General features: G+C 48.0%; 1 protein-coding gene across 5 annotated transcripts in view; it reads right to left on the bottom strand.

Moving 5' to 3' along the window:
* Window positions 1-39: 39 nt before the first annotated feature.
* DNAH9 (dynein axonemal heavy chain 9) overlaps window positions 40-16,124 on the bottom strand; it is a 287,208-nt gene continuing 271,123 nt past the window's right edge. For 4 of the 5 annotated variants that reach the window (XM_070389508.1, XM_070389511.1, XM_070389509.1 and 1 more), the window contains 3 exons: window positions 14,111-14,293; window positions 5,310-5,699; window positions 40-2,593 (listed from right to left, as the gene is read on the bottom strand). In XM_070389508.1, coding sequence (XP_070245609.1) covers window positions 2,366-2,593; window positions 5,310-5,699; window positions 14,111-14,293 — 801 coding nt within the window. In that variant the 3' untranslated portion in view covers window positions 40-2,365. Of the gene's footprint in view, window positions 2,661-5,309; window positions 5,700-14,110; window positions 14,294-16,124 lie in introns of all 5 variants that reach the window. The other variant, XM_070389510.1, reaches the window with a different exon arrangement.

Raw genomic sequence — 16,124 nt, 5'->3', positions numbered from 1 at the left:
AGGGACAGTGACAAGAACATGGCAGCCTGGTGCCCGGGTCAGAGCCTGGCCACTGCCAGGCATCCCGGTGTCCTCCTCCCAGGCCTGCCTCCCACCTGCTCTACGGCTTCCAGTTTCTCCTCTTTCTCCCAGTGTCTCCCTTAGGCTGTCCATCATTTTTGCCAAAGTGTCCTGGGCTGTAAAATTATCTTCCTTATCTCATTTAGTCTGTATGTGTTAGGAAGAAATCAATAGCATCAATTCAATTTATAGAGTGTCTAGATCCCTGGCGGCTCAGCAATAAAGAACCCGCTTGCCAATGCCGGAGACTGGGTTTGATCCCTGGGTGGGGAGAATCCTCTGGAGGAGGAAATGGCAACCTACTCCAGTATTCTTGCCTGGAAAATCCCTTGGACGGAGGAGCCTGGTAGGCTACAGTCTGTGGGGTCACAAAGAGTCAGACGTGACTTAGCGACTCAACAGCTCAGGTTTGTTAACATACACATCTAACCTGTACACTTGTCCTTGTCCCGAAAGTGGCGTGACCCAGGGTGTCCTGCTCTGGTTCAGCGAGACCACTCCCCTTCCATCTTGGTTCTCCTCTGCCTGCTCTTACCGTACTGTTCCCAGTGAGGGGCAGGCAGGATGACGCTGATGAGGACAGAGCTGACTCCCTGGAAACAAGAACTCTAGGCAAGAAACTGTAAACTGTAAGCAAAGAGCAGAAAGTGCTTTTCTGGTTGACGCACAAGAGATGACTCTTAAATTGGAATCCCTGGATTCTGGAGGAATGTATCACCTCCCTTTTGGCACAAAGATGAGGAGGGAGGGCCCTCTTTTGAGGGTGTGGAGACCACAAGGCAGAAAGCAGGGAGATCACGGTGGAGTCGGCGTTAGATTCTGTCCTCTCATAGCAGAGGTTTGCAGGAGGGTGGGATTTTACATTTGGAGTAAGCAGCTCTCAAAGTGCGGTCCCAGGACCTGCAGCATCAGCAGTTTCTTAGACTTACCAAGTCAAACGCTGAAGGATGCCCATAAAACTTTGTTTTAACGAGTCCTCCAGGGGATTCTGATACCTGCTCAAGATTAAGAAACACTTTGCTAAGTGGCAATTAATTAAAAAATGTTTCTCCAAGGATACGTGGGAATAAAGATCCTAGAAGGAACAGGGAGCCTGCCCAGACAACAAACAAGCCCCACAAAGGGAGCTTTACAACTCATGGAAACCATAGATTTTGTTGGGCATCCAGCGAGAATGTGTTCCATAGGAAAATCAAGGAAAATTGTACGTGAGCTGTAGATGAAAGGTTTCTCCTTGGGCCCCTCTTAAATGATCTGAAAGATGACAGACAAGGAAGCAACCTACCTTGTTTGTGGCTTTGTCCCCAGCAAGAAGTAGATGTTAGATAAACACTTGATAAAGGCATGTGGGGCCTAACTGAAGATAGGTATTGCGTATTTGTTGTTGTTCAGTCACTAAGTCATATCCGACTCTTCACTACCCCATGGACTGTAGCCTGCCAGGCTCCTTTGTCCCTGTAATTCTCCAGGCAAGAATACTGGAGTGGGTTTCCATTTCCTTCTCCAGGGGATCTTCCCGACCTAGGGATTGAACCTGCGTCTCCTGCATTGACCGGGGGATTCTTTACCTCTGAGCCACCAGGGAAGCCCAAATATTGCACGCATACCTCCCTTATCCTCCAGAGCAACGGTCAGCAAAACATGGCTGACTGCCCGTTTGTGTAAATAAAGTTCTAAAGAAATGTGGCCACATCCACTTATGTATGTATGTCTGTGGCTCCTTTGGGGTTACAGTGGCAGAGCTAAGCAGTTGTGCAAAAACAATATGCCCTGCAAAGCCTAAAATATTTGCTCTCTGATCCTTAACAGAAGAAGTCTGGTGACCCCCTGATCCAGAGTAACATGCATATAGATCACCTGCGGTACTTGTTAAAATACAGACTCTGCCTCACAGGTGAGCCTCGGCCGCTGGCCCACGGACTAGCCGGAAACCAGGGCACTGGATGTGGGGTCATGTAACAATGTCAGGGCTCAGGGATCTGCGGCTTCTTTCTCTCGGGCTTGTCACAATAACTTCTGACCCTGCAACACTCAGAGCCTGGGCCAAACACAGTTGAAGAGCAAATCACTTTATTAGGAAAGGGCCAGTGTTAGGAAACTCTTCTACCCTAATTCCTAGGTCCAGACTCCTCCAGCTCAACCTCACTTTAGGCACTTCTCTCGAGTTCCCCAAAGGAGCTCTTCAGAACTGTGACTGTCCATTTCTTATCTTTCTCTATGGCTGTGATCTTAGCCCTCACCCACTGGTCCGTCCCTCTGGGCAGCCTCCAGCCCAACTTTGCTTCCTCGGGGGTTCTGCAGAAAGCTAAACCTGCAGAAGCAAGGCGACTCCGGCCAGAACCCACTTGGATGGCTTCTCCTTAGTCTTCAGCTGGAAAGTCCACACGTAGGTGGGGCCCCGCTGACGGGTCTTGTACACAGGACAGGGGTAGACGCTGCGGCAGTCCTGCTTCTCCGCAGGGACGGCCCTGATGAACATCACAGGCAGGGCGGGTGTCAGCTCCTTCAGCTTCCCCTCGGTGATGATCCCAGCCTGAGGACAAGGATTCGAGAGAGCACCTCTCAGGTCAGGCCCTGAGCCTGGACAGGCAGCCTCGCTCCTGTTGGGAGATCCAGGAGAGAGAGACTGGGATGGCCAGGCTGCCCCAGGGCCCATCCCCTTGCAGGGTTTTCTCAACAACCCAAGGTGGCATGCACTGGTGTATGCTAAGTCACTTCAGTTGTGTCCAACTCTGTGCAACGCTATGGACTGTAACCCACCAGGCTCCTCTGTCCATGCGATTCTCCAGGCAAGAATACTGGAGTGCATTGCCACGTCCTCCTCCAGGGGATCTTCCCGACCCAGGGATCCAACCCTTGTCTCCTATGTCTCCTGCATTAGCAGGCGGGTTCTTTACCACTGAGCCACCGGGGAAGCCCATGCAATGGAGCAGGTGCACAACATATTTCTACTTGTTTTCAGCCTGAATATCTTCTCGAAGCAGAGTTCCCAAAGTGGTCATATGTCATATGTAAGTGAATCTCTTTAGGGCTTGAATCTCTGTTTTATTTTATCATTCATTTAGTAAGCATGCTGAATGCAGCTATTTGCCAGATGTCATGCTAGGTGCTAGGGACTTCAGGTTAGCAAGACACAGAGCCTACCGGTATTACCATACACTGTACTTGAAGCTTTACCATGCACACTGAAGACAAGAAGACCTGGCAGTAAAGAAAAAAGTTTCACTTATTTATCCCAGTGTTTCCCAAACTTACTTTGACCACAGGACCCTTTTCTTGCAACCTATCCATCTCCCACATCGCTAGGGTCTTCCGAACACACTTTGGGGAGATGATCATCCAGAGAGATTCACAGATCCCTCGCCTTTGTCTAGGTGACCCTGAACCCGTTATGCTGATGACAGAACTTGGTATATCTAATACATACATTTTTTTTTTTTTTGCCAATGCCCTTGTTTTATGGAGGAGAGGAACTTTGGACATCCTACCCTTCCCTTTTTGCTCAACACTTTCTGGGATATAGACTTTGAGGTGTTATTTTTGGTTTTATTATTATTCAGAAACAAGGTAGTGAAAAAATGGGAGGTAGTCTGTTGGACTGGAAAAGGTCAGTTTTCATTCCAATCCCAAAGAAGGGCAAAGCCAAAGAATGTTCAACTACCACACAGTTATGCTCATTTCACACGCTAGCAAGGTAATGCTTAAAATCCTTCAAGCGAGGCTTCAATAGTATGTGAACTGAGAACTTCCAGGTGTACAAGCTGGATTTAGAAAAGGCATAGGAGCCAGAGATCAAATTGCTAACACCCATTGGATCATAGCGGAGAAGGCAATGGCACCCCACTCCAGTGCTCTTGCCTGGAAAATCCCATGGACGGAAGAGCCTGGTAGGCTGCAGTTGATGGGGTCTTGAAGAGTTGGACACGACTGAAGCGACTTCACTTTCACTTTTCACTTTCATGCATTGGTGAAGGAAATGGCAACCCACTCCAGTATTCTTGCCTGGAGAATCCCAGGGACGGGGGAGCCTGTTGGGCTGCCGTCTCAGGGGTCGCACAGAGTCGGACACGACTGAAGCGACTTAGCAGCAGCAGCAGCAGCAGCAGAATTGGATCATAGAAAAAGCAAAGGAATTCCAGAAAAACATCCACTTCTGCTTCATTGACTACACTAAAGCCTTTGACTGTGTGGAGTCGCTCAGTCGTGTCTGACTCTTTGCGATCCCATGGACTGTAGCCTACCAGGCTCCTCCATCCATGGGGTTTTCCAGGCAATAGTACTGGAGTGGGCTGCCGTTTCCTTCTCCAGGGGATCTTCCCCAACCCAGGGATCGAACCTGGTTCTCCCACATTGTAGACAGACGCTTTACTGTCTGAGCCACCAGGGAAGTCCTTCAGATCACAACAAATTGTGGAAAATTCTTAAAGAGATAGCAATATCATAAGATCACCGTACTTGCTTCCTGCAAAACCTGTATGCAGGTCAAGAAGCAACAATTAGAACTGGACATAGAACAACAGTCTTATTCAGAGTTGGGAAAGGAGTATGTCAAAGCTCTATATTGTCACCCTCTTATTTAACTTATACGCTGATTACATCATGCAAAATGCGACTGAATGAAGCACAAGCTGGAGTCAAGATTACTGAGAGAAATATCAATAATAACATCAGATATGAAGATGACACCTAATGGCAGAAAGCAATGAGGAACTAAAGAGTCTCTTGATGAAGGTGAAAGAAGAGAGTGAAAAAGCTGACTTAAAACTCAGCATTCAAAAAACTAAGATCATGGCATCTGGTCCCATCACTTCATGGCAAATAGATGGGGGAATAATGGAAACGGTGATACACTTTATTTTCTTGGACTCCAAAATCACTGCGGATGGTGACTGCAGCCATGAAATTAAAAGATGCTTGTTCTTTGGAAGAAAAGCTATGACAAACCTTGACGGTGCATTAAAAAACAGACATTACTTTGCCAACACAGGTCCATACAGTCAAAGCTATGGTTCCTCCAGTAGTCACATATGGATGTGAGAGTTGGACCATAAAGAAGGCTGAGTGCCGAAGAACTGATGCTTTCAGACTGTGGCTGCAGGGAAATGAGCTGACAGCCTCAAGGAGAGGTTATCCAGGACAGAAGACTCCAGAGCACCCCTTTTAGCAACTGGACTTTACGGGAGGGGGTGATGTGTGTAATCAGCCTACAGCTGATGCCCTTTGCCCCTCCACCCCCAACCCGGGTCTACCTGGGTGTCCCAGCGAGCGCCTTCCATGAATAGGCCACGCACATAGGCCCCTTCCCGGGGGGCACTCCTGAACTCCTCCCTGTTCTTCTTCGTCACGTCACACTGCAGGGCCATCTGGTCCAGGGGCCACTCGTTCCGGCGGGCCGTGGACTGCATGATGGCCGTCAGGAAGGACTGGGGGTTGAAGAAGCCCGTCAGCCACACAGTCGAGGGCATGGCAAAGTCTCCTGTCCAGGCCTCCAGCTCCTTGATCCGGTTAAGCAGGTCCATAAACCAGGCTGCCAGGCCTGCCGTGGTAGGGTAGGCTCGTCTGGCCCAGGACTCTGGCACCGTGTCCAGGTACAGGGCATTCTGCAAGCTCTCCATGTCACTGGTCATGGTCAGCTCTCCCTGAAGACAAACAGCCAGAGGGGAAAAGGTGAGGGGTGGCAGGTCCCTGGAAACAGCTGGCCTTGGGGATGCTGGGGAAGACAGGAGATGACTGCAGAGGTGGGGGACCCAACCATGGTCCCTCTCTAGCACTTGATTTGTAGGTTTGTCTCATAGAGGCTAGTCCTTTAAAACTTTCCCTGCTCCAGTGACATCAGAGTCTACTCCTATCCATTGACGGTAGTTTAGGTTCACTCTGGACCTAAAACTACCTGTGGGTTCCACACTGATTCAGTTGCTCACTTGAGTTCGACTCTTTGTGACCCCATGGACTGCAGGCTTCCAGGATCCTCTGTCCATGGAATTTTCCAGTCAAGAATACTGGAGTGGGTTGCCGTTTCCTTCTCCAGAGGATCTTCCAGACCCAGATCAAACCTGTGTCTCCTGCATTGGCAGGCAGATTCTTTAGCACTGAACCACCAGGGAAGCCCATACTGATTCCACCCGAGCCTAAAGTCTGGGCTCCTCTGTTCTCCTCCAGCCTCTGCAGCAGCCTCTGCTGGCCCAGGACTCTGGCACCGTGTCCAGGTACAGGGCATTCTGCAAGCTCTCCATGTCGCTGGTCATGGTCAGGTCTCCCTGAAGACAAACAGCCAGAGGGCAGGGGGCAGTGTGTGTGTGATCAGCCTACAGATGATGCACTTTGCCCCCCCCCACCCAGGGTCTACCTGGGTGTCCCAGTGAGCTCCTCCCATGAAATGAAAGAAGCCAAAGCCAGGAGGATCTATATTCCCCCAAATCAAGAATTTCCTTCAGAAACCAAGCTATTAGAGACATAGCCAACTTTTAGGGATCCTCTTGCAATTGTTGGATGAAATTTGTGACGGAGGATTAACATTGAAAACCGTCTTTAAACTTTGTAACCTTAGTTATGCCAAGGATCTACAGTTTCTTGAAGATGTCATCTCTACTTCAGTGGTTTCTGCACAGGAAACAGAGTACCCAACAAGGCCTTCCATGTCTGATATGATGACCATCAGTATTATGAAGCTATTTAAGCAAAAGTGACTTAAAATTGAGGCTTCCCAGGTGACTCAGTGTAAAGAATCCTCCTGCCCATGTAGGAGATGTGGGTTTGATTCCTGGGTCAGAAAGATCCCCTGGAGGAGGAAATGGCAACCCATCCAGTATTCCTGCCTAGAAAGTCCCATGGACAGAGGAGCCTGGTGGCTACAGTCCATGGGGTCACAAAGACTTGGAAAAGACTTAGTGACTGAGTATGTGTGCATGACTTAGAACTATAAAATTAAATATCAGTTCCTTCGTGGCAGTTCATGTCCTCAGCAGTCACATGTGCCCTGATTAGCACAGACATGGAATCTTCCCATCATCACAGAGAGTTCTATTGGACAGCACTGTTCTAAACAGAAAGGCCTAGTTTTCTGTTGCTAATTAAACTGTACTGTGTATGTTTTTGTCAGGGTTGTGTTAAAAATCCTGTGTGTTGCAGTTTTAATAAAACCTGTTTATGGACATATAAGAGTACATGCTTGTTAAACTGTGCATAAAAAAATACATAGACAAACAAGGATTCATTAAAAAAAAATAAAGTCCAATAGACTTAAAAAAAGATATAGGATGTATTAAATTTTCCTTTTAAAATAAAAATTTTAAGTTTTCAACGGCCAATACACTGACATAGAGTGCTTTTATAAATAATACAGCAAATACATTTGCTTCTCCACCACAGTGCTGTGGGTTCTCTTGAGTCTGGCTGCATCTGTGGAAGTATGTTGTACTTGTGAATGCTGTCGTGAGTCGATGGGAAGGTAAGGTCTCCCACCCTGGGTTCATCCTATAGCATGACCTAACAAAACTGGGTCAGCACCACTGGGAAAACTAGGATGAAAATGTCCCAGTCCTTTGGCACGTCTGAGGGCTGTGGCAGACAGACTGGAAGAGATGAACTCAGACGGAGCCCTAGACTCTGCCGGCCACTGTCATCTGTGGGTACGGAGAAGTCCTCTGTTGCCTGGTTATCTCCTCTAGTCAATTCAACCCCTTAGCTCTGTGTGACCATGTCTTACACAGAGATGTGCCACTTCTGAAAACTGAGGTCCTGTAAACCTTCATTTCTCTGATATGTGTTGTAAGAAGAAGTCATGTGCTTAAGAATAAAATAAATGCAATATTAGGGCAGTGAGACTCTTCTGTAAGACACTGTAATGGTGGCTCATGTCATTATGTTGTTGTTTAGTTGCTAAGTCATGTCCAACTCTTTGCGACCCCGAGGACTGTAGCCCGCCAGGCTCCTTTGTCCATGGGATTTCCCAGGCAAGAATACGGGAGTGGGTTGCCCTTTCCTCCTCCAGGGCATCTTCCAGACACAGGGATCGAACCTGCATCTCCTGTGTCTCCTGCATTGGCAGGTGGATTTACCACTGAGCCACCAGTTACCATGGGAAGCCCCCATGTCATTATCCAGCTGTCCAAATCCATAGAATGTACAACACCAAGAGTGAATCCTAAGTAAAACCACAGGTGACTCTGAGGCTTGTGATGGAAGTGTGGATTTAGCTGTAGCTAACAGACCACTCTGGTGGGGATGCTGATGGTGGGGAGGCTGTGCATGGTGGGGGGTGGGCGTGGGGGGAGGAGTAAATGGGAACGCTCTGTACCTTCTGTTCCATTTTGCTGTGAACCTAAAACTGCTCTAAAAAATAAAGTCATAATACAAAATATGTACGCAATACTTAATTTTTAACACTCTTCAGAAATCTAAGGTCGTTTTGACAGCAGGGAAGCACAAAATGTGTATCTTGGCTTCCTTAAAAATTTCTCACATCTGCTTGTAAGTTATTCTGACAGCGAGTTCGCATTTACTAATTGAATGTGCAAGTGATGGAGCCTTAAGGAAGGTGTCATCTCTTAGGTTCTGCTCGTTTGAGAGTGAAAGAGGAACAATTTAGGAAAAGAAGAAGCCATTCATCTGGTGGTTAGGGTTCTGAACTCAGATTTGCCCACGACCTCGAGTGGAAGTAGAAACAACTCATTTTCAGAGGAGGGGTCGAGAAGAACCCAGACAGCCCTACACTAAATTAGCGCAGTGTAACTCAAATCCCTTTCTTAGAAGAAGAGGAATAAACCTACAGACCCTGGGACAGCACTTCCTGAAAGGTGTACAAAGAAGATTCGTCTCCTCAGGCATGGCCAGATTGGTAGAGGTGGGGGTTGGGGGCAGGGATGGGTGCACACAGGAAGTCTCTGGGGCCAAATGGTGGGTAAGGAAGCCTTTCGTGAAGATTCCAGCTACCCACATAGAGAAATCTGCTTCCATCTGCTCACCCCGACATCCTCAAACTCCTCCTGCCTGGGTCGTGTGGAACACAGATTAAATGCTTATTTGCTCACATGTCAAGAAAGAAAATGTACAAAGAAAACACTACATTAAATTAAATGCTTATTTGCTCACATGTCAAGTAAGAAAATGTACAAAGAAAACACTAAATCCTTAAAAAGACATCACTTTGGGTCCTGTGCTTGGCCTGTTCCTTGTCTACACTGCAGGGAAACCGGGGAGAACTGAAGACTGGGGGGTACTTTATCACAGGTACAAGGGCCACCTGTATGGGGCCTTAAGCACTTTTTTTTGTCCCTATAAATAAATGTTTTCAGTCTTTCTTTGATATCAGGAGAAGAAGGGGACAACAGAGGATGAGATGATTGCATGGCATCACCAACTCAATGGACATGAATTTGAGCAAACCCTGGGAGATAGAGAAGGACAGGGAAGCCTAGCATGCTGCAGTCCATGGGGTCACAAAGAGTTGGACATGACTGAATAACAACACAAATAAAAACATGATTTTCCCTCTAAGCCTTCATCGCTTTAAATGAGGAAGCTTGTGGAGAGTGCAGATTCACAGGTTCCAGTCCAAACTGAAGGACTCTGGATGGCCAGAAAAGGTCCCTTCTTGGGGTGGGAAGTGGCTGGTGCTCTGGGCTCACAGGCTCACAGCAATGCCCCAAAATGCCCTTCTCCAGGGGCTACAGGCTGCCCCCTGACCTGAAGGTCAGCCTTGGTCCTCCCTTCCTTCCCTACGAAGATGGTCTTTGCAACCAGCTGTCATTCGTATGAGATGCAGGGGGTGATGAGATGCGGAGGGAAGACAGGGAATTATGTGGGTTCCACCCCGGCCAGTCTGGTGCCCAAACTGTGGATGACAGCAGCTGGTCCATCCATGCACTCTAGCAGGCATGTGGGCCAGGGAAGCTGCCTGCGTGGTGGTTATCATCAGTCACTAAATGGCCAGAGCAAGAGCTGAACTATTAAGTCAACATACAATGGACGAAAGTAAAGTGCCAGAGCAGTCCCTCAAGTCGTCGAGCTGGGCTTTAAGTCTGAATATCTTTCACATGTTTAAATATCTGAATAATAAAAAAACAGCTCCCAGTCCCAGACACTGGACTGGCCAGGGCTCCATCTAAGAGAGCATGACTGAAATGAAATGTAACACAAGTTGTGAATGTGTAATTTTACATTTAAAATTCACAAAATTGGGACTTGCCTCATGGTCCAGTGGTTTAGAATCTGCCTGGCAAAGCAGGGGATACAGTTTCGATCCCTGCTTGGGGAACTAAGATCCCACGTGCCTCGGAGCCACTAAGCCTGCATGAGGCAACAGAGGTCCTGTGTGCTGCAACAAGACTGGATGCAGCCAAATCAGTAAAAAAATCAATATTTTAAAAATTCAAAATATTGCATGTGTGTAATTTTACATTTTCTGGTAGCCATTTTAGAAAATTTAAAAGAGGTGAATTTAATTTTCATAACATGTTACTTAATGTGATATGTATAAAATGTCAAATAGTCTAATATACAATCAACATAAAAATTATGAATAGGGTATTTCCCCTTTTTGGCCCTGTCTCTCTGAAATCTGGCATTTGACTGACACAGCACATCTCAGTGTGGACATTTCAAGCGCTCACCTGCCATTCGTGGCTACCATCCTGAATGTGTGTACTTGGTTGCTCAATCATGTCAGATTCTTTGGGACCCCATGGACTGTAGCCTGCCAGACTCCTCTGTCCATGGGGATTCTCCAGGCAAGAAGAGTGGGTTGCCATTCCCATCTCCAGGGGATCTTCCCAGCCCAGGAACCGAACCTGGGTCTCATGCATTGGAAAGTGGATTCTTTACCATCTGAGCCACCAGAGAAGCCCACCATCCTGGACAGTGCATAAGCATTTAGCTTGTCCTGTAGTTTTCTTACATAGGCAGAGATTTTCTGGGCAAGTTGCCATCAGTAGATCCTTTGAAAGTTATAACCTAGTTGACTGTAAAGGAATAAAGTGACAGCTGACAGTTTCGTACATCAGGCTTTCGTGCGTTTGGTTAATATGAGTCAGTACCATTGGCCAATCAGCTCTAGTATACTCACAGGACCTGGCTCTTCGTTGTGAAAGGCTAAGAGCCAGATGTCTGACTCTTTCCTGAATTCCTCTTTGTGGAATTCATGGCTGTGGATGGCAGACCTCGCACAGAGGGTTACTTCTGCGTGCTGTGTGCTGTGGGGTTCCCACAGTTCTCAGAGGTTTGAGTGCTGTGCCTCTCAGTTCAGCTAGTACCTTTTGGGTAGCAAAGGAGTTGCTCTTTTCTTCCTTTTGAAGTTTACCATATCACTCATACTCATCTGAGTGGACTCTCTGCTCCAGCCAAAGCAAGTTAACTCTTAGAACAGGCTTAAGGCTACTCAGCAGATTCTTCTTATCATCAGCTGTCATAATTCTACCCTTCCTCCAAAGCCCCCTGGATGCCACTTCTCCTCCCCCATACTTGTCTCTTCCCTTTTCCTCCCACCTCATTGCAATCAGTCGTGCCTGGTACTGTGATCATATTCTATGTTTCTTTTCCCGCCAGACTGTCTGTCTGAAGAGGAAGGCTCCCATCAGTCTCCACTGCCTCCTCCGGGCAGAAGTGAGAGCCGAGGCTGCCCATCTACCAGCCTTCTCAAGCTAGACTGGAAGAAAAGAGCAGCTCCCTCCCCACCCCCTTCATCCTCACCTAGGCATGCGCTGAAATTCATGACACCAAACCCCAGCAAAAGCTCTTGGAAGAAAAATGAGAGAATGAATTGGAAGCTGGATGGGTAAACAGACTGCGCCAAACTGCATGGATTCAATAAACTAAGACTGCAACAAACCAACTCAAGATAATTACTAATATCAACCTGCGTATCTGAGGAACCGAGCCACATAAAATGACAGCCAAGGTCCTTATTTACATTTGATGTTGTTCTATGAAATTCTGTATTTCCTTTGATACAGGATGCAAGCAGGTGTATAATTTTAAAACATTATGGAGCGACATCAATCTTCAGCATCTCTTCCCATCCCTCTTTTCTCCTTATTTCCATCTGTCCATATTGGGGCAGAAGGCAAATTAACAGATTAAAAAAACCCAACTCACTCAGGTTTCTCAGCCTACTTCACAGTTTCTATGTGACTACATGTGAAGTCGCTCAGGGCTGTGTCCTCTGCATGCCTGACGGTGGTCATGTAACTCCAAGAGCCAGATGTGAGGGCAGCAGCATATCACAGCCCTGGATGTTCAGGGCTGGACTGAGCTTCTGCCACCAGCTATGAAACTGGGTCCATCCTTTCCCTCTGCCTGGAGATACAACTCTTTTAATAAGTGTGCCATTGTAGACTGACAGCAGCTGCCTCCCTCAGCTCCTAAATGGCAGCAGGCCCTCCCACTTGCCTGTTGTCCAGCTGAATGGTTTTAGCAGGGCTTTTCCATTAGGCTTTGTGCTGGGCACTTGATGGAATTTTCTGATGGTGAATGAAGTAGATGTGCTTAATAACTGGTGGTATAAATAAGGGATTCTCTCATTGCTCAGAGCTCGGGTAGCATCCTGGACGCTTCACATAACCATGAGGTTGCAAAAGATTAAAATTCTTTCCTTTCCTCTGATCACTGTTGTTGTTCAGTTGCTAAGTCACGTCTGACCCCTTGCGGCCCTGTGGACTGCAGCAAGCCAAGTTTCCCTGTCCTTCACTATCTCCCAGAGTTTGCTCAAACTCATGTCCATTGAGTTGGCAATGCCATTCAACCATCTACTCCTGTTGCCCCCTTCTCCTCCTGCCCTCAATTTTTCCCAGTATCAGGGTCTTTTCCTATGAGTCGGTTCTTCACATCAGGTGGCCAAAGTATTGGGGCTTCAGCTTCAGCATCAGTCCTTCCAATGAAGGACCTCCCCTGATGGGGCAGTAATAATACAGTAAGTCCCCTACATACGAACCTTCAAATTGTGAACTTTCAAAGATGCCAGTGTCAGGCATCTATCACGTCAGGCATGAGTGACATTACAGCTTGCCCTCCGTCGCCTGTTGCTGACAACCCTTCAGGTCTACCATCTCCTTCCTCCTCTCCCTCCTCCATCAGTAACTTTTCCTGCCTGTTCACTTGATACCAGCCCTGTGTGCCAGCTGTTGTGCTGGACAACTGTACTTTTCAAGGTATTGTGATGTAAGATTAAGAATGTTTTATTTTTTGTGTTTGTTTTTATGCATTATTGGTGTGAAAAGTATTATAAACCTATTACAGTACAGTGCTATATAGCCGTTTGTGTTAGTTGGGTACCTAGGCTAACTTTGTTGGGTTTCTGAGCCAAGTGGACTTATAAATGCGCTCTTGGAATGGAACTCATTTGTGTGTACTTACACTTCTGGGTGCTTGCCACATGAAGGCATTATTCTACAACATTCTACGTTGTTATCATTTAGTCACTCCGTCATGTTTGACTCTTTGCCCGCCAGGCTCCTCTGTCCATGGGGATTCTCCAGGCGAGAATACTGGACTGGGTTGCCATGCCCTCCTCCAGGGGATCTGCCTACCCAGGGATGGAATCCGCATCTCCTGCATTGGCAGGTAGATTCCTTACCACTGACCCACTGGGAAACCCATGCAAATAGATTTATTGAATCCTTCCCAAAGCCCCCCGAGGCAGGACCACTCGCCCTGTTTTACAGGTAAAGGAACTGGGACGGGGTGAGGCTTAAGTCACTCTGAAGTCACATGCTGAGGATGCAGTAGAGCGGGGAGGTGGTCCAGGGTGTCTGGACCCTGTGTTTCGATGCAGCAGCACACACACTTCTACCTCCTGGGAAAGCAATGCCAGCCACGTCAGCAGAAGACACTGGGTGTCGATTTCTCTTCTGCCTGGAGCTCAGAGCGTGTGGGCTCTGGGTAGCTTGCCAGTCACAGCTCAGTCCACCTGCCCAGTTTCGGCCCGAGCCTGTCTCACCCACCCCTGTGGAAGGGCCACACTCCGTTTCTAGGAGGGGCACCTTCCTGGGTGGTGAGGCTGCTGTGACTGCTATGCTCCAGCTCCCCAGAGCCCCGTCCCCAGCCTGGCTTCACCCACCTTTAGTCCAAGGTCCAGCTCCCGCAAGGAGCGCTGCATCTGTCTGGTGAGCACGTTCATCCGCTCGCACTCCTGGAGGATCACGGCCACGTAGGGGGTGCGCTCCTCCGCCCTGGCCATCAGCTCTGGGAGGTTAAACTCATCTGTCACCCGCTCCAGTATTTCCTCCAGGACCGCCTTGACCTGCCCCAGAAGGGGAAATACATGGTTAGGACGAGGCTCCAGCTTCTCCCTTGAAGGAGGATGTGGCAACCCACTCCGGGGTTCTCGCCTGGAGAATCCCATGGACAGAGGAGCCTGATGGGCTACAAGTCCATGGGGTCACCAAAGAGTCAGACACGACAGAGCGACTCACACACACACTGGGAGGCTGAGTCTGCCATTTAGGAGCTCTGTCAGCAGACAAAGAAAAATGAGAAAGTGCAGGTTTAATAGAACGTGTGGGTGGCAGGGGCAGAGAGGGGGGCACTGGGGGGTAAAGAGAAGGGGCCAGGGAGCCAGTGCCAGCCCAGAGTCAGGCGAGCGGGTGGACGTGTGTGGTGGACTCTGTTCTGGCTCCTTCATCTCATCCCCCTCTTCTTGTAACAGGGCCGCGTCTCCTCTGGTGAAATTACCTTTTCCCCGCTGTTTGGGTGCACGGTCCATGCCCAGCCCTCCCATGACTCAAGTGGGCCAATCAGATGATGTTTTCCAGGAGTGTGAGAATTGAACCTCAAGCCAGGATTCAGGTGCAGAAAGTGGAGGGAAGCTCTCTGAAAGGATGGTCCACCATTCTTCCCTGAGGGACCCGGAGTCACTGTGGTTTCTGTTCTTTCTTGGGTGGATTCCTTCGATACGAGCTATTTCTTGCCTGTTTCAGCCAAATTGGTCTCTGTTCTTCACAACCAAAGAACCCTGACTGAGTTAACGAGTGCTGTTGTGTATTACCCGTGTGAATTTAAGCAAGTCATTTAGGCCTCCATTTTCCCATCTATAAAAATTACCACAGTGTCTTTCTCCCCCACCAACTCCCGGGGCTGGTGAAGAGACCAAAACCAAAAGAGATCTGATGAATGTGGCAGCATCTGAAAGCTAGAAAGAACTCTATATATGGACAAGATTATTAATATTCACTTTGCCTTGTGTTGTTAACATACAACGCGTTCTCTAGGAAAAGAGCTGATGTTAGAAAAAAGAAAGTTAAAAACTCATTGCCGTGTCACAGATGGGTCTCTGGTGCTGTCACAGCGAAAACTGGGATAGAATTTTAATGGTACCTGGAAGCTGCCGCTGGACCAGAAGACAAATGGCTAAAACTACATCACACCTCTGTCTGCGGAGCTGAATTGGGAGAAACAGCCCTGTATCAGCGAGCTGCCGTTTGGACATTACTCACAAAGAAAGGAAAGGACAATCTGGAGTTAACTGTTTCAAAACACAGTGAAGGTGGGGACACAGAGTTCTCTCTGTCACTGATCAGGTGGTGGAGGATTTGGAGAGCCAGCCTGAGGAGGGAGCGGATCCACAGACATAAAGCGCACCCTTCAGATGGGAGCAGGGGGTGCCCAGGGGTGTGGTCTACCTCATTTCTGCAAGCAAATGCCTCTGATAACAAATGCTTATCGTGAAAATCTAAACGCTACATATTTAATCTAAATATTTAATCTGATACTAAAAGCAAAATTCTCCACCAAATTTGCCTCTTCCCTGAAAGGGGGAAAGAAAACCCACCGTGAATTATCTGTTTATAATTTCTGCAGGTGTTCTTCAATGCATATAACTCTACCCATCACCCCCATCCGTCTGTCCGTCTGTCCGTCTGTCCGTCCACCCATCCATCATCCACCATCCACCCACCCATCTCCTTTTTTGCATGTCCGTCACACCTTCCTTCCTGCCTCACTTCTTTCCTCTATCCCTTCCTCTCCCCCCTCTCCACTTCTTTCTCTATCAATCACTAGTGGAATCATAACACACATAGCTTTTTCAGCCTGTTGTTTTTGTTTTCTTCTGACTGCTCTTCATGGCCTACAGG

This window comes from Bos mutus, chromosome 19 (assembly GCF_027580195.1).
Source record: "Bos mutus isolate GX-2022 chromosome 19, NWIPB_WYAK_1.1, whole genome shotgun sequence".
NCBI classification, from domain to species: domain Eukaryota; kingdom Metazoa; phylum Chordata; class Mammalia; order Artiodactyla; family Bovidae; genus Bos; species Bos mutus.
Note: the sequence above shows the minus strand (reverse complement) of the source record. Positions and strands in the feature narration are given on the sequence as shown.